Source organism: Vulpes vulpes, chromosome 3 (assembly GCF_048418805.1).
Source record: "Vulpes vulpes isolate BD-2025 chromosome 3, VulVul3, whole genome shotgun sequence".
Lineage (NCBI taxonomy): Eukaryota > Metazoa > Chordata > Mammalia > Carnivora > Canidae > Vulpes > Vulpes vulpes.
The window spans coordinates 41,733,413-41,752,828 of NC_132782.1; the positions used below are offsets into that span (position 1 = coordinate 41,733,413).

At 37.5% G+C, this 19,416-nt stretch overlaps 1 protein-coding gene across 11 annotated transcripts in view; it reads left to right on the forward strand.

Annotated features, from left to right (window-relative positions):
- The window catches only part of WDR49 (WD repeat domain 49), a 126,747-nt gene that overhangs the window by 5,203 nt on the left and 102,128 nt on the right, over positions 1 to 19,416 (forward strand). For 9 of the 11 annotated variants that reach the window (XR_012000387.1, XR_012000388.1, XM_072752295.1 and 6 more), the window contains exon 3: positions 15,811 to 16,251. The exons of 1 other annotated variant lie outside the window; for it this stretch is intronic. Coding sequence is in view for 8 of the 10 variants with exons in the window: in XM_072752295.1 (XP_072608396.1) it covers positions 15,811 to 16,251 (441 nt within the window). In the remaining 2 variants the exon portion in view is untranslated. The remainder of the gene's footprint in view (positions 1 to 15,810; positions 16,252 to 19,416) is intronic. One more of the 11 variants, XM_072752299.1, reaches the window with a different exon arrangement.

Sequence of the window (19,416 nt, forward strand, 5' to 3'; positions counted from 1 at the left end):
TGAATTTTATGACAGGTTCTCTAACAGCTTCACGCCCTTTCCAATTTCTCTGTGTGCTTTTGGAGCAGGTGCTTATAAAAATTGATCTGGATCGGAGAGGGTAAGGAAGAGTGTTTTAGGCGAGCAAATATTTTAACCTTGAGCTTTGACCAGGACTGGAATAGAGAAAGCAACGGAAAACCTCGATATAAAGCTGAGGGAAAGGCAGCAAAATGCCCGGTGCTATTCATTTGTAATGCATCAGCTTAGCCAGACCTGCAGACCTACTGCATGGCCTACTTTTTCCAATTTCCAGAGAATTAAAAAAGAAATATGAAGAAAACAGACAACTAAAGAACTGTATTTGTGCCATTTTGATGGCACATTTGTCACCCGGTATAGCACACTCAATCATGACAGGATCCTACTGGCTCTGTTGCTAGAAATAAGAAGCCTTGGGATTGTCCCTTGGTGATTTCCAACCTTTCCCCCAAGGCGCTGGCTTCTCACTTCCATAAGTCCCTCAGGGTCTTTTCCTCCCTTACCCTATTTTCCCACCATTTTATGGATATGGCCTTTATTAAATCCTGATTCTCTGGCTACCTACATTCTCTGCTGACGACTACCAAGGACATTCTTTTTCTCTACTTCTTCCCCTTCCATGTGTGTACACGTTCTTCCCTAAGTCTCTCAACACTTCTGAGACCAGGTTGTCATGCTCCTCCAGATTTGCGTTGTCCAATATGATGACCATGAGCCACGTGTGGTGATTGATGGACTGATTTAAGTTTCAAATTATTTATTTATTTATTTATTTATTTATTTATTTATTTATTTATGAAAGAGAGAGTGCGGGGGGAAGAGAAGAGGGGGGAGGAATCTCAACCAGACTCTGCGCTGAGTGTGGAGGCTGACGTAGGGCTCAATCTCACGACCCTGAGATTATGACCTGAGTCGAAATCAAGAGTTGTGACGCTTCACCAAATGAGACACCCAGGTGCCCCACCACATGTGGTCATTAAATTAAAGTGAAATAAAATAAGAATTGAATAAAATGAAAGATTCATTTAAAGTACTCAGCCACACATGGTTAGTAGCTCTCATATTGGATAGTTAAGATTCTAGAATATTTTCATCATTGCAGAGAGTCCTATTGGACAATGCTGATTTGATCCCTTTTCATGGTATCCTAGCCTGTTCCATTTCCTCATTTCTGACCACATTCATATGGGCTAGGGATTACTCTCCATATAACTACGAGACAGTAGAGCCTGGAGGCCAAATTGATTCTTGGCCCCAAAGATACCAGAAAATATTTCCCTTCACTCTCACCTAAAGCGTATTTTTCTACATTCTTCCCTAGTACTGTAGAGAATACATAACATCTATTCCCTTTGGGGGAATTCTTACTTCCTCATCCAATCCGGTCCCACCTCCCCACACGTGTTCAGTCTGGATTTACAGTTCCAACAAATCAGTCAAAACTATCTGGCACTGGAACTCGACTCAAATTATTTAAGTCATGATGGCCATGTTTTAGTTATTTGAATGATTTAACTGTATTTCTGTGTTAGGACTTAACAAATGCTGGGCTCAGCATGGACTGCTCCTGCCTGCTCCCTGACAATTTCCCAGCAAACTCCTACACCTACTTCATATTTCAATATCACTCTCTCAAGAAAGTCTTCTCTCACCATCCAGGCTGGATTAGTACCTTACTAGGTTTCTGTTCACCCTTATCATAGTTTCTTGCATGTTCTTTTTGCTGCTCTCTTTGCAAATGTCCTGATTAAGTACAAGGCTATTATTTTTTTAAAGCCAGGGAGAAGGGTCAGGCAGGCGGAGAGAAGTCAGATGAGATCTATAGATCCCAGAGAGTGGAGAGCATGGGTGCAGCTGAGATACCTGGAGGAGAGAGCTGAGTGTCTAAGATGGAGCTTAGGGAAATTTTTCAAGGGGAGGGAGAAACAACTGGAGTGGCTATAATAAATAAAGTAGCAGAGTTATTTCTTGGAAGTAGAAGGGCAAGAGAAAGAGATTATAGCCAGTGAAATACAATTTCACCCATCTTTATGATTCCTATTTAGCGGTCCTTTGTTATTAAAGCAAAGCTAGAAGGAATCACTATTCTCATTGTAAAAAGTCGAGTCACACGTGAAAGTCCCCTTTACCATGGTCCACCCTCGGCCACTGCTCTGCCTCAAGTAACTACTCACATGTTGCATCTTTCCAGTGTATGTTTATTCATTTCTACCCATAAATGCACATACACATAGCACATATAGTTCTATTTTACATAAACTGTGTTTATATATTTTATAATATTTTATGCATTCAAGGAAAAATGCCACACAAATGGCTGTTAATCATGTGAAAAGATCCTCATACTTATTAGGAATTTGATTTGAAACTCCAAATAAAAAAAGACCTGCATTTTCATTTATCAGCTTGGCAAAGATTAAAAAGATTACCAATATATACTGCTGGCAAAGAATCCGGGAAATGGGTGCTATTATTGAGACTGTGAATTGCCCAAGTGTTTTTTGGTAGGCAGTTTTCCAGAAGTGTATCGAATGTAAAATGTATGCAGTGTGTCCTTTTTGAAGGAGCAATTCTAATTTGATGTGCTGTCCTAAATAATGACATGTGCAGAAGAAATATGTGTATAAGAATATTCATTGTGATTGTCAGTAAAATGGACTATTTCAAACAGCCCAAATATTTGCCAACAAGTGAACGGATAAATAAATTATGGGATGTGCCTACTATTCAGCTATTAAAAAGAATAAGGCAGGCATATAAAATTGTCGAGATTTACTGTTCAGCAAAAAAAGAGAAAATTACAGAACAGTGCATGATCATATTCTAAAATGAAAAATGTGTGTATTTGTGTGTGTATCGAGGTCTCAATTATGGTAAAATAGAAGTGTGCTTTAGCAGGGTAAGGCCTAGCAAATGGCTTAGTGGGCACCTTATCTACACCATAATTCAGTGCAAAGATAAATGTCATTAAAATGTCAGTGTATCCTACTACAAATTCCATGGTACTGTTCTAAATGTGTGCCTACCAATGCTGAATTTAAATAATGTTGAATTTACAAGCAATGCTTTTTATAAATACTTTGATCTGCTACTAAGTAGTGTTTCTCCATCAACTTCCTTTCAGTGAGTTTTAGCATTAAGAGAGAGATGATAGAGACCTATTTTATTGCCTTTATTTTACAGGCAAGGAAACAAAAATCTCAATGAAGGGATTTGTCCGGCTCCATCTGAGTTTTGGACAGAGCCAGAACATTGCTCAGAGTGGTCTGATATCCATTTTTGTCCCTTTTCTCATAGCAAACAACCCTAAACTTTATTTATAATTATTTCTGATTTTCCCACATTTTATGCTGTATTATTCTATAACTTGGCCATTGTTCATCTCTCTGGCCTCCTTCTCAAACTTGTAGTTATTAGGAAAACAGATGAGCATCTCTTCTACAGCACGGAAGAGCCTATTAAAAATATATTCATTCATTTCCCTCATCCTAGCAACAGGTACTTATCAATGTCTGTCCTGTGGGAGCTGAAAACCACTTAGACTCAGACCTTCCCTCACGGAAGGGTCTGCCAACAAGTGAACTCGCTGTTACTCTGTTAAAAACTGCTCAGTGCTCTGAGGAAAAGAACAGTGTCGTGGGAGCATGTTGCTCACCTTGGGGAGGGGGCCCCCTGGAAGGCTTCCTGGAGGAAGGAACATCCAAGCTGCCATCTGAGGGAAAGGCATCACTCTGGCAGGTAAATGCAGGTTGGGGGAATAGTTTTCCAGAAAGAGGAGAGAAGTGCCAAGTTGGGTTGGGCAGAAGTAGTGTGGTGCTTTCAGGCATCCATTTGCCTGTGTCTTGGTTAGTCCTGAAATTTTAACTCCATTCGAACCGGTGAGCTCTTGAATCATTGAGATCATACTGTTAATGAAAATTAAAACTGACTAAAATTCATTGAAGCAAGGAAAAAAAAAAAGGCAATATGAACGTTGGCTGGCAGACTCATGTCTCCTGTTCTGTTGTTCAGTCTCTCATGAAAGTTCACTGGTAGGTGAACATTGCAGGGGTTGATTTAAACTGATGCATCTGTTTTGAAATAACACATCTAATCTTCTGCTCCAGAAGATGTTCACAGGGTTTGACAGCAAACGCTAATACATATTCATAACCGATAGGCTTTGTAACCAAGGGAAATTGAGGCAAGCGCAACAGAACGAAGCATGAGAAAGCAGCATGTTAATTTTAAATTTAATTATAGAGATAGGGGGAAAGGATGCATTTTGATAGTGTATACTCATTCAGCTGTCATGGAACATTACCCAAAAATCATGCCAAATATTTGACAGAAGAAATATTATTTTGGGTGAAATGCTTGATAAAACTAGCAGGTCCTGGGGAAAACAAGATTCTGAAACTCTATTAGAAACTATTTTTCGTGTAGAAAAAAAAAAAGCATTGCAAAATTCTAATGATACGAAAGAAAAAAAAATAAAAAGCTTTCAAATCAAGGGAAGGTCTCTGGTCCGTGGACGATTTCTCTTTATGGAACGCTCTTGACTCTTGACATGTGTTAAGTGCTAAATTCAGTTTGAAATGAGGAAAAACAATAATTAGTGTGACTCTTGTGTTCTTCTCACTTTTGGTAAACCCGAAACCATGTGTCCTTCATTATGACCAGTACACCAAGGCTTTTTACTGAAGTGTGTTTGAACAGCACAGACCCTAGTGCCGTATGCTTAAAATAGTGTTTGGCATGGAGCAGTCACTTAATAAATATTTGTTGGATGAATGGAATAAATAAACCTACTTATTCTATCTTGCGTGGTGCATAAGCTCAATGTATTATTTATTAACGAATAGATCAGTGGATGGATGGATGGAAGGATGGATGGATGGAAGGAAGTATCCCTCTAAGTGGCTTACAACTCACAATTTGACATTAATTTTCAGGATCTGAAAGCACATACTCACCCGTGAATGAAGAGGATGGACTTTGGGTCAGTGACCTGTTAGCCCACTGCTGGCTTTCACATGGGAGAAAAGTACTTGGTTTCTGAGCAAATTCGATTGTTGTTGCTCCGTAGTTTTTAAAAAGGACTTGTGGTCTTGTCCTGAGCAAGTCCTTATTTACAGAGTAGGGGAAAAAGAGGAAAACTTTCTTCCCTCGTTTCATTATAAAATATTGCTATAGGAAAAAAAAAAATAAGGAAAAAACAAACATGAACAGCATTTCTAAAAGTTGGCGGAATTTAGAAGAATTGTCGGTTTTGAGAATGTATCGCTTTATTTTGCCAGCAAGTATGTAAATGGTTAGGCTTACTATAACTGTTTTTTTTTTAGCAAACAATTGTGAGTCTTAAGAGGAATGAGCTCAGTGAGGGTTTGGGTATAGGCAATCTCTTATTTTGCTGATGGAAATGTAAATTTGTTCAATCTTTTGGAGGAGGATTTGGCAAGATATATCAAAAACTTTAAATTCTGACTCAGCAATTCTGTTTCTAGGGAATTTCCCACAGGAAATAATTGGACAAGTGAGCGAAGATGTATGCGTTGAGATGTTTGTTGCTGGGCTGTTTATATAAAACAGCAAAGCATTGGGAACAATTGAAATTTTTAATAGTGGGGGCCATAAATTGTATGTCTTCTCCACAGAATATTGTGCAGCCATTAAAAATGATGGTAAAGACCAATATATATTGTATATTGTACAAGGTTTGATGTAACGTGAAAAATGCAGCATACGGAGATATGTATATCATGACACCATCTGAAAAATAATGCACAGGTACTTCTCTTTCTGCCCAAAAAACAATCTGACATGTTGATGGCATTATGGAGGATTTTAATTTTTGGCTTTTTTATATTTTGTATTTTCTATAGTAAATTTCTATGAATTATTTTGTGCGGGAAATAATTTTAAAAAAGTGTTGGCACTCTTACACATTGCTAATTGAAAGTACACGATCTCAAATTTAAAAAAGGCTGTCAAGTTTCTTACAAAGGATATATTTTTAGAGGTTTGCATTTAGGTTTAGCACTTAGTTTTCACAGAAGGTACAGTGAAATCCAAATCTTACAAATCTCAAGGCTGAAGGGAGTTTTACAAAGTCCATGCTTTTTTCATTTTATTTTTTTTAAAGATAGCTCCTGAGAACTGACTATATCTGCAGAAAATGCTTTCTAGGCAAAAGGAAAGGAATTTTAGAATATTCTTTGAAAGGTTTTCAGGAAGACAGGAAGATTTTCTAAATGTCTAAAGTTGTAACCACTGAGATACTCAACCGGACACAGCTGGAAGCAATGCTGGGTTATTGTATTGCTCGATAGTTAAATAAACAGCAAAATAAATGTACAAACATTATCTTAGAAGAGCTGAATGAGAATATGTTTTCTATTAGATCATAAACTGTTCGCTTTTATTATAATAGAAGTTCTAAGAGATGCCAAGGTACTAATTTCTACTTCAAAAAGACCAGAGGATCTTGACTAATAGAAGTGAAAGGGTACACTTTCAAACACCGTTAGGAGTTTTTGTTTGGAAAGTCTATGTTCAAATTCGAACAAATTGTCTATGGGAAGAAGGTTATATTAAAGCCATACTTCTTATTAAAGTCAAATTAAATTTTCAGTTGAAAGTACTGAGAATTAATTACTTTATCCTTATGTTTTATAATGAAATCAAATTTCCTAAATTCTTTTTTTAAATAAATTTATTTTTTATTGGTGTTCAATTTACCAACATACAGAATAACAATGTTTCCCTAGCTATTACTAAATACATGCTTGTGAATCTAGCTTGCTGTGGATGTGACTTCAACAACGATAACTTAAAGCTGGAATAAAATTGTTTAAGGTAAGGACGGCTTTCTATGCAGATTATCTTATTGGATCCTTATATAAACCCTGAGAATTGTTATGACTGATTTATGATCACACAAATTACTATGCAGCAAATTCAGGGATAATACCCAGATGTTAAATAAGGTGGTATTAATTTAGATATATATGTATACTTCTATATACATGTATTTTTTCCCAAAGATGGCTCAAAGAGAAGTTATTTTGCCTCTTAGTGCTGATATAGTACAGATTGAGAGTTTATCTCAACAAAATCAGTATATGCAAGCTCATTTTTAGATTGAGGGATTGTTTTATCTTTCTTCCTATGGAGTTACCTTCTGCCAAGAAGTCCAGGATAGAAACTGCTGGCTCACCTAAAATCCATGAAAGTAGCAGTAGAAGTGGCTCATGACAAGATGCAAGCTCTAGTGCCTCACAGTGTTGGTCTGGTATGTACGAAGTGGTCTTGGTCTCTGGAAACAGGGGGGTAAACCTTCCTTTCACTGGGCTCACTTAGACCAGTTTTATATCCAAGGAGGAGCTGCTGAGGCCATGTGTACAGTTAGTTGTTATTTCATATGAAGCCCCAAACTAGCCTCTGCTGCCAGGATGGCAACAGTCAGAGAAACTGAGAGCTTCTTGTAATCCTGTTAGGAAAGTCTCCTTCATATATTCTTTGGAGCCACTGAGAAGCCTCTTAGAAGCGTCTAGTTAGCAACTGGCCACTCCTGATAAATAGGATCATTTTACTAAAATTAGTAACTACATACCCTTCCAAATCCTTACACACACACACACACACACATACACACCACACTCTCTCTCTCCAACAAATGAATTTAGCTAAATCCTTAGAGAAGAGACATTGCTAACACGATGGCTTTGTATTTATAGTCTTTAAACCATTTAGCAGGGAATTAACATGTATTGAGTATAAATGTGTTATACTCACCTTAAATTATCCCATGTGGTTCACATCAATTATCCGCTAATCCTGATCACAGCCCTAACAGTTATCATTATCCCTATTTAGAGGTGTAATAACTCAGGCCGAGGTTTAGAGCCCCAACTGCACAGCCACACAATCCCCCTGCCACAGTGGGATGTGTATAACATAATAGAGGGAGTGAATTAATTTTAGGCCCAGAACTTAAGTGGGAGCCACTGATAAAATGAGAATTAGCTGCGCGGTAAAAGTTAATGCATTTTTGCTTTAAAGTTTGTGTAAAAGATCATATGCTTTCGTTATACATTGAATGAATTTATTCGAGCTGGCATATAATAGAATCAATGAACATAAAACACATACCGATCGAGGCATAATGCTTCTTGAAATACGTTAGAAATGTTCAGTTAAAGCAAATTATTAAATTTTAACCAAAGGTATGGCAAAAACTGGTCTTATTTTCAAACTTGAATCTGTGAACAATCAATAATCAGAATTGTCCAGTGTATTATAAAATCGCTCTTTTCTATCAAACTTTATGAATTGGGAGTATCCCTCAAATCATCTCCCAGGGCATAGTGGCTTTATCAATACGCAGAGTTGTAACGTTGATTGTTCATGTTACTTTGGGGAAGAAAGTTTGTTGTTTTCTTTGTTTATGGTCTATTTGAAATTCCATATTCTAGAATATATAAAAGACCTATTTTGGTATTTACCCATCAAATCCATTTCCTGTGCTTAGAAGTAGAGAGGTCACTAATTCACAGGAAGAAAATACTCTGAGATTCAGCTTTAAAATGTTTTAAACATAATCTAAGATAATAACATAAATAGAAGAGGTTGATTGATGTCATTATGTAAGTTTAAAATACAAGATTGACATTGACTTAGCTTTCAGAAACAGTTTGCAATTTTGGCTCAAATGGAGTGTTTTTAGGATCAGATTTCTTTCTCCACACTTGAAATCTGGGTCACTGAAAAATTTCCATCTCTCTAAACTTTTTGGACTAAAAATAATTTAACAAAGAAAGGAATGATGGACTTCTGAGTAGTTCAAAGGGCTGGATACCAATTATTTCTCAGAAAGTTAATTTAATTAATTAAAAGCCTACACCAAATTCTATTAAACACTTGATTGCTTAGTTTTTGTACACATCATACCTCAGTTCATCTTTTTTTTTTTTTAATTAAGACTTCATATTTTTAGAGTAGTTTTAGGCTCACAACAGAACTAAAGGGAGGGTACAGAGATAACCTATATCTCCTCTACCCTAAAACATGCACAGCCTTCTGCTTTATCTACATCGCCCACCAGTGGGGTACAACTGTTACGGTTGATGAACCTACATTGACACATCATAACCACCCAAAGTCCACACTTTACATTAGGATTCACTCTTGGTGTTGTACATTCTGTGGGGTTTGGACAAGTGCCTAATGACATATATCCACCATATTGGTATCATACAGAGTAGTTCCACTGCCCTGAAAATCCTCTATGCTCTGCCTATTTACCCTCCACCCCCACCCCATGCCTCTAACCCCTGGCAACCATTGAAACTTTTACTGTCTCTCTGGTTTTACCTTTTCTAGAATTTGATGTAGTTGGAATCCTATATCATACAACATTTTCAGGTTGACTTTTTTCACTTAATATGCATTTAAGTTTCTTCCAGGTCTTTCCATGGCTCAATAGCCCATTTCTTTTTAGCACTGAATAATATTCTATTCTCAGGATGTACCAGTTGGTGTATCCATTCACTTACTGAAGGACGTCAGCTTGTTTTCTCCCAAATATTGGCAATTTTGAATAAAGCTGCTGTAGACATCCATGTGTAGGTTTTTGTGTAGACCTAAGTTTTCAGTTCACTTCGGTTAATACCAAGGAGCATGATTGCTGAATCGTATAATATGTTCGGTTTTGTAAGAAACCACCAAACTATCTTCCAAAGTGGCTGTCTGACATTACATTCCCATCAGCAATGGAGGAGAGATCCTATTCTAGACTCTTGTCAGGATTTGCTTTTGTCAGAGTTCCAGATTTTGGCCATTTTAATAGAGTGTGTGGTGATACCTCTCTGTTTTAATTTGGATTTCCCTGATGACATATGATGTGGAGCTTCTTTTCATATGCTTATTTGCCATCTGTATCTGTATATCTTCTTCTGTGAGGTATTAATTAAGGTCTTTGGCCCAATAATAAATTGGATTGTTTTCTTATTGTTAAATTTTAAGAATTTTTAAAATATAATTTGGATGAGTTCTTTATCAGATACATCTTTTGAAAATATTTTCTCCCAGGCTATGGTTTTTATTCTCATTCTTTTGACATTATATTTCACAGAGCAGAAGTTTTTTTAATTTCAGTGAAGTCCAGATTATGAATTCTTTCTCTCATGGATAGTACCTTTGGTGTTGCATCTAAGAAGTCATCACCAGACTAAAGGGCATCCAGGTTTGCCTCTATGTAATCTTCTAGGAGTTTTATGATTTTGTGTCTCATGTTTAGGTCTGTGATACATCTTGAGTTAATTTTTGTGAAAGGTGTAAGGGTTATGTCTAGATTTATTTTTTATTTTTATTTTTTTTTAGATTTTATTTATTTATGAGAGACACACACACAGAGAGGCAGAGACACAGGCAGAGGGAGAAGCAGGCTCCCCGTAGGGAGCCTGATGTGGGACTCGATCCCAGGACTCCAGGATCACGCCCTGGGCTGAAGGGAGGCACTCAACCACTGAGCCACCCAGGCATCCCTAGATTTATTTTTTATCATGTGGATATCCAGCTATTCCAGCACCATTTGTTGAAAATATTCTTTTTTTCTCTTATTGTATTGCCTTGGACCTTTGTCAGAGATCTAATGACTATAGTTTTGTGGGTCTATTTCTGGGCTTTCTATTACATTGATCTCTTTGTCTTTTCTTATGCCAATACCACAATCCTTGGGTACTTACTATAGCCTTATAGTAAGTCTGGAAGTCAGATAGAGTTAGTTCTCCAACTTTATTCTTGTCCTTCAATATTTTGTTAGTTCATCTGCATCTTTGGCTTCTCCATATAAACTTTAGAATCAGTTTGTTGATATCTACAGAATAACTCATTGGGATTTTGATTGCCATTTCAAGGAATCTATAGATTATCTTGGGAAGAACTGAGATCTTGACAGTCTTGAGTCTTCCTATCTGTAAGCATGGAAAAGCTCGTCATTTATTTAGCTCATCTTAATTTCATTGGTTGGAGTTTTATAGTTTATCTCATATAAATCTTATACATATTTTGTTACATTTATATGCATTTCATTTTTCTAGATACTGAGCTAAATGGTATTGTGAGACTGAAGAAGAGAAATTAAGGAGTCAATCCCATTTACAATAGCACCCAAAAGCATAAGATACCTAGGAATAAACCTAGCCAAAGAGGTCAAGGATCTATACCCTAAAAACTATAGAACACTTCTGAAAGAAATTGAGGAAGACACAAAGAGATGGAAAAATATTCCATGCTCATGGATTGGCAGAATTAATATTGTGAAAATGTCAATGTTACCCAGGGCAATTTACATGGTTAGTGCAATCCCTATCAAAATACCATGGACTTTCTTCAGAGAGTTAGAACAAATTATTTTAAGATTTGTGTGGAATCAGAAAAGACCCCGAATAGCCAGGGGAATTTAAAAAATGAAAACCATTGCTAGGAGCATCACAATGCCAGATTTCAGGTTGTACTACAAAGCTGTGGTCATCAAGACAGTGTGGTACTGGCACAAAAACAGACACATAGATCAATGGAACAGAATAGAGAATCCAGAAGTGGACCCTCAACTTTATGGTCAACTAATATTCGATAAAGGAGGAAAGACTATCCACTGGAAGAAAGACAGTCTCTTCAATAAATGGTGTTGGGAAAATTGGACATCCACATGCAGAAGAATGAAATTGGACCACTGTCTTTCACCATACACAAAGATAAACTCAAAATGGATGAGAGATCTAAATGTAAGACAAGATTCCATCAAAATCCTAGAGGAGAACACAGGCAACACCCTTTTGGAACTCAACCACAGTAACTTCTTACAAGATACATCCACGAAGGCAAAAGAAACAAAAGCAAAAATGAACTATTGGGACTTCATCAAGATAAGAAGCTTTTGCACAGCAAAGGATACAGTCAACAAAACTAAAAGACAACCTACAGAATGGGAGAAGATATTTGCAAATGACGTATCAGATAAAGGGCTAGTTTCCAAGATCTATAAAGAACTTCTTAAACTCAACACCAAAGAAACAAACAATCCAATCATGAAATGGGCAAAAGACATGAAGAGGAATCTCACAGAGGAAGACATGGACATGGCCAACATGCACATGAGAAAATGCTCTGCATCACTTGCCATCAGGGAAATACAATTCAAAACCACCATGAGATCCCACCTCACACCAGTGAGAATGGGGAAAATTAACAAGGCAGGAAACAACAAATGTTGGAGAGGATGCGGAGAAAGGGGAACCCTCTTACACTGTTGGTGGGAATGTGAACTGGTGCAGCCACTCTGGAAAACTGTGTGGAGGTTCCTCAAAGAGTTAAAAATAGACCTGCCCTACGACCCAGCAATTGCACTGCTGGGGATTTACCCCAAAGATACAGATGCATTGAAATGCTGGGACACCTGCACCCCGATGTTTATAGCAGCAATGTCCACAATAGCCAAACTGTGGAAGGAGCCTCGGGGTCCATCGAAAGATGAATGGATAAAGAAGATGTGGTTTATGTATCCAATGGAATATTACTCAGCGATTAGAAACGACAAATACCCACCATTTGCTTCAACGTGGATGGAACTGGAGGGTATTATGCTGAGTGAAATAAGTCAATCGGAGAAGGACAAGCAGTGTATGTTCTCATTCATTTGGGGAATATAAATAATAGTGAAAGGGAATAGAAGGGAAGGGAGAAGAAATGGGTAGGAAATATCAGAAAGGGAGACAGAACATGAGAGACTCCTAACTCTGGGAAACGAACTAGGGGTGGTGGAAGGGGAGGAGGGCGGGGGGTGGGGGTGAATGGGTGACGGGCACTGAGGGGGGCACTTGACGGGATGAGCATTGGGTGTTATTCTGTATGTTGGCAAATTGAACACCAATAAAAAATAAATTTATTATAAAAAAAACAAATTCCACTTCATGGTTGCTGGTATATAGCAAAACAATTGACTTTTGCATATTAATCTTTTATCCTGCAGTCTTGCTGTAATCACTTTTTAGTTCTAGGAGTTTATTTGTTGATTCTTTTAGGTTTTCTACTCAGATGATCATACCACCTGTGGACAAAGACAGTTTTACTTCCTCTTTGCCAATCTTTATGCCTTTTATTTCCTTGTCTTATCTTGTTGCGGAGGCTAAAATTTACATTATGTTTTTAAAAAGCAATTGTGACAGGGAACATTCTTCTTTTGTACCAGATCTTAGTTGGAAAGCTTCCAGCTTTTCACTATTTAGTAGGATGTTAGATGTACATTTTTTTGGGTAGATATTCTTTTTTTTAATTTAAATTCAGTTTAGTTAACATATAGTATATTGTCAGTTTCAGAGATAGAATTTAGTGATTCATCCGTTGTGTACAACACCCAGTGCTCATTCTATCGAGTGCCTTTCTTAATGCCCATCACCCAGTTACCCCATTTCTCCCCCCAGCGCCCCTCCAGGAACCCTCAGTTTGTATCCTATAGTTAAGAATCTCTTATGATTTGTCTCCCTCTGTTTTTATCTTGTTTTCCGTCCCTTCCCTGATGTTCATCTATTTTGTTTCTTAAATTCCACATATGAATGAAATCATATGGTATTTGTCTTTTTCTGAATGACTTATTTTGCTTAGCATAATACACTCTAGTTCCACCCACATCCTTGCAAATGGCAAGATTTCATTCTTTTTGATGGCTGAGTAATTCTATTGTATATGCACCACATCTTCTTTGTCCATTCATCTGTTGTTGATGGACATCTGGCTTTTCCCATATTTTGGCTCTTGTGGACATTGCTGCTATAAACATTAGGATGCAGGTGCCCCTTTGGATAAATATGTTTGTATCCTTTGGATAAATACCTAATTGTGCAATTTCTGGGTCTTAGGGTAGTTCTATTTTTAACTTTTGAGGAACCACCATACTATCTTCCAGAGTTTGCATTCCCTCCAACAGTGTAAAAGGATTCCCCTTTCTCTACAGCCTCACTAACATCTGTTTCCTGACTTGTTAATTTTAGCATTCTGACTGGTGTGAGGTGGTTTTGATTAGTATTTCCCTGGTGCTGAGTGATGTAGATATTCTTTAAGTTGAGGAAATTCCCCTCTATTTTTAGTTTACTGAGAGTTTTTGTCATGCATAAGCACTGAAATTTGTCCAATGCTTTTTCTACGTCTATGGATATTTCAGTTAATTTTTAAAACAATTTTCTTGTGGCTGCTATTGCTATATTTACCTTACAGATAGCAACATGAAGACTCTGCAGTAAAGTAACTTGCCAGTAGTTTCTACAATTACTGGTGGAATTAGGGTTAAACCTACAATTATTTGACTTACTCTACAAATGCTGTCTCTCGGTGCTTACTATCAATCCCAACCCTTTGGCTCCAAGGTAGTAGGAAACGTAGGTCCTCTCATCATGAATCTCACCAAACTAAATAGCCTATTAAGTAGTAAAGCATATGCTTATTTGAAATATTATCTCAAACCATAATATTGACAGTATAATATTCTCATTATGCACATATTTTGTATTTATGAGTTTGCTTACTTGCTAAAATTTATTTGTAGCCCCAAAATTAATACTAGACACACTTTCATAGTCATTCACAGACATGTACAGAGGGGCAAAAGATTTTAGCTCCAACATACATATTTCAGGCTGAGGTCAAGCAACATAACACTCTCCCTTTTAATTCTAGCTCTCATACTGCAGACAAGTATCCTATTTGTGGTCTGCTTGGTGCCAAGTTCTTTTTGCATTTTGTGTTTTTGGTGGTGATTTCACTATTTAAAAGGGCACCCAAGTGTGGTGGTAAAGTTCTGTGTAATATTCCTAAGTGCAACAAGGCAGTGATGTACCTTATGAAAACAGATAAGCTTTATTCAGTTTTATTAGATATATTAGATAAGCTTTGTTCAGTTGTTCATGAATTCAATATTAGGAAATTATATATATTAAATTAAGTGTCTTTCAGCAGAAACACAAAACAAATTATGAATTGATCAAGTGATTAAAATATTGTGAACAGAGGCTCATAGAAACATAACTGTATTTCCTCTCAGAACTGTGGTTTGTTATCTGCTAATTTTGCATTTGCAAGGACTTTATAGAGCATAAGTGCCACAAATAACAAAAATCAAACACATATGGTTTCACTGTAATGATGCATTTGTCATGGCGTATTTATGAAAGTAGACTTCTTACTTTTGGATCAAAGTTTCAATGTGGTAAAATTTTATTGGCTGTGCTGAACTCGGCTCACCATCTTCCATAAACCACTATGCTAGTTTCCTACTGATGTTATAACAAGCTACCACAAACTTAGCAACTTCAAACATACAAATTTCTCATCTAACGTGGGAGGTCAGAAGCCCAAAATGGGTTTTCCAGGGCAAAATCAGGGTGTTGTCAGGATTGCCTTCCTTCTGGAGGCTCTAGTGGAGCTTGTTTCCTTCCCTTTACCAGCTTCCAGAAGTGCATACATTTCTTGGAATATAGCCCCACATTACTCTGACTGCTGCTTTCATCATCACATCAAATCTCTGACTCTTCTGCCTCCCCTTTCCATGTATGAGGATATTTGTTATTGAGAATATCAGCTTGTAGCCCTGTCAATTATTTGCTCCCTAGCCCCAATTAAATACAGTCCTGTTGTAAAAGACATTTGTCTTTGCATTTTGGAAGAATTGCTGATTGGGTCCACATTTGGGGATGGTACAATGCTCTGTACTTATGGATGCTTTCATTGCTGTCTTGTTTTTATTCCTATTTCTAGCCCTCAGATCCTTGTCAAGCCATTTGCATGTCTAGAGAAGAGTTTATGCAAAGGATGACAGAGACTGTGGGTTGGGGCACAAAGCAAGAATATGGGGAGCTCTTTGACAAAGTGGATGTGGCCCAAGATGGCTTCATTAACTGGGACAAGCTGACTTCCTTTATGCTGTTCACACTTTATGAGAAAGATGAACGAGCCAAGGCAACAGTGGTTCCCGCCTGGAAAGACCTTGAATTCCTCCCAGTGAAGCACAAGGACACCATTCAAAAAGTAATTTTCTTAAAAAGTTCAAGTCGTTATCTGACCATCAGTAAGGAAGGTTTACTAGGAGTCTGGGGAGAGAATTTAAAGCTGCAAGAAACACTTCCCATCACTTCAGATGCCACCAAGCTTAAACACCTGTGGGTGACAAGCCTGGTTTCTCTGGAAAATGTAAACAAGGTATCTAGTCTTTATAAATAAATCTACTGGGGCACCTGGGTTGCTTAGCGTTTGAGCATCTGCCTTCGGCTCAGGTCATGATCCCAGGGTGCTGGGATTGAGCCCCGCATCAGGCTCCCTGCATGGAACCTGCTTCTCCCTCTGCCTATGTCTCTGCTTCTCTCTCATGTCCTCATGAATGAATGAATGAATGAATGAATGAATAAATTTACTACTTTAAAAGGGGAAAAAATGATGGGACAAGGCTCTTGACCAGTATCAAGTATAACACTAGCAGTGACAAAGAACTGTAGGAACCCTGGGTGCCTCTCCTCTGACCTGGAGGGAATGCAAGTGGAGCTAAGTGAGCTATTCAATTTCCCAAACTATTTTCTTGGCCACCTTTAAAGGACCCAACCGATAGTGACTCAGATTCTTGGCTCTGTCCTCAATGCGGCCATGGGACATTACTAGCTGGTAAGACGTTCCCAACTCTATAGCAGAATCATGGGTGTATATGCTGAACCAAGAGGCCATAACAATGCATGACACAACTCAGTACAGTTGCAAGGAATTAATTGCTTTTCTGATTTTTAGCCACAATTCTAACCAGTTTCTTGATTGTGTTGGGGAGGGCCACAAAGTACAAAAATAGCCTTATGTGACTCTACCTATGAGCAAGATAGCATATTCAAAGTGAAAATAAGTTTGTGAGGGAAGGATGAAGAAATTTAAAGGATCCATATTCTAGTATTTTATATTCAGCAGACGGTAAGCTTTACTATGAAGATTTTTAAATGCTTCCATAAGCAGAGATAATAGTATTAAGAACCAATTACTACCCTTAACTATTTCCAATTCACAGCCAACCTAGTTTCATCTAAATCTCCCCTCTTTTGAGACCCAAAACATGCAATTATTTAATATGGAAATATTTCATATTATAAAAAGTCTCCCATTTTAGCATAGCCGTAATACTGCTATCATGTTTAATATTAATTATAACAGTTCCTTACTATCATCAAATATCCAGTCATGTACATACTTTCTTGTCTTATACTCTTTTTAACAGTCTAGTAATTTCTTTTTTGATAATTTGTTTGAATCAAGATCTGAATAAGGTCCAAACTGTTGTGAATTGTTGATAGGTCTCTTTTGATCTACATGTTTTTCTCCATCTCTTCTTTATTCTTGCATTGTTTGGCAAAACAGCTGTTGTTGTTTTTGTTAAAGAAACTAGATGTTTGTCCTTTACAGTTTCCCACAGTCTAGACTTTGCAGGCCATATTTAGATAGGGTTACTTGGCATATTTACTGGTTCTCTATATTTCCAATATATCGATAATCTTGATCTACCTTGATCAGTTTCAGGATGTTTTTTTCTGAAATAGGTGTTCCTCAATCAGAAGGCGCAAAATGCCTATTCTCTTTCTTCTTGGGATATTAGCATTTATTGCTGAATATTCCTTGATCTATCAGGTCGTTTAGGGGTTGCAAGATGATGGCATTCTGATTCCATCATTTCCTCTTCCTTTATAAACTGTAATACCTTTATAAAAAGAAATGTCCTTTGTCAATTATTTAGTTAGAATGTAGTACTAATCATAGACCAAAGGCCAGATAAATGACTAATTCTTTACTTTTATTTACCAGCATTCAAAATCCTCTGAAGATGAAAAATGAGAGCTACTATCATTATTGTTATCAATATCATTACAAAAAAACCTCATGAGCTTAAACAATTTGAGTTGTTTCAGCCCACTGAGTTATTAGCCCATCCTTAAAATTGTGCTATCTTTGGACACTGGGATGAATACAAGTCAGCTTCTGAGTCTTGTCTGGTATAACAGTATTAGTCTTTGAAAGCTTCTTTGCTTTTTGGTGTGACAAGATGTTCCAGGATCATGTTGCATATTTATTGTGCCAGACCCCGAATCAGCCATTTCTCCAAAGACCCAGGTTCTTTTTAGTGGGGAATGGTATGCTCTAATGTCTTGAACATAAAGAATCATCATCATCATCATCATCATCATCAGCTTCCTATGTGACATGCCCTGCTCTCTTTATCTTCTCAAGATCACCATGAAGTGGCTATTATTCCCCTTTAAGAGTGAGAGACTAGGCAAAGAGAGGTTGTAGAATTTGGCCCTGGTCACACAGCATGTAATCAGTGTTGCAAGATGTGTAAACAGAGGCAGGCTGATTTCAGAACCTGCGTCTCAGTCTTTGCTGCCTCTAGAGTGGCCGCTGATGTTCCTTCTTGCTGAGGATCTGGTGCTGATGCTGACTGTGGATTACAACATAGTTCAGGCCCAGATTTTCTTTGATATCGTGTGCAGCATTCTATTGTCTTATTATCATGTAATATTTGTCTTGTTATATTATGTGATGATTATATTGCATTTTTGCTTCACTCCAGGATTGATAACTAAATCTTAGCCTTTCCTTTGCACTTAGTCTACATAGAAGTTTAAGGAATGTTGCTTTTTTTTTTTCTTCTTTTCTCAAGTAGCTTTACTGAGATATGATTACACAAAGTGCACTGCACATATTTTTTTAATAATAAATTTATTTTTATTGGTGTTCAATTTGCCAACATACAGAACAACACCCAGTGCTCATCTGGTCAAGTGCGCCCCCCCCCCGCCAGTGCCCATCACCCAGTCACCCCCACCCCCCGCCCTCCTCCCCTTCCACCACCCCTAGTTCGTTTCCCAGAGTTAGGAGTCTCTCATGTTCTGTCTTCCTTTCTGATATTTCCCACCCATTTCTTCTCCCTTCCCCTCTATTTCCTTTCACTATTATTTATATTCCCCAAATGAATGAGAACATATAATGTTTGTCCTTCTCTGATTTACTTATTTCACTCAGCATAATACCCTCCAGTTCCATCCACATCGAAGCAAATGGTGGGTATTTGTCGTTTCTAATGGCTGAGGAATATTCCATTGTATACATAGACCACAGCTTCTCTATCCATTCATCTTTCGATGGATACCGAGGCTCTTTCCACAGTTGGGCTATTGTGGACATTGCTGCTTGCACTGCACATATTAAAAGCACCCAAGTTGATAGATTTTAATACATTTATATATTGTGAAAAATCAATGGTACAATGAAGACAATGAACACACTTGTCACCCTCAAAAGTTTCCTCATGCCCTTTTGTCCAGTCCCTCCCATGTC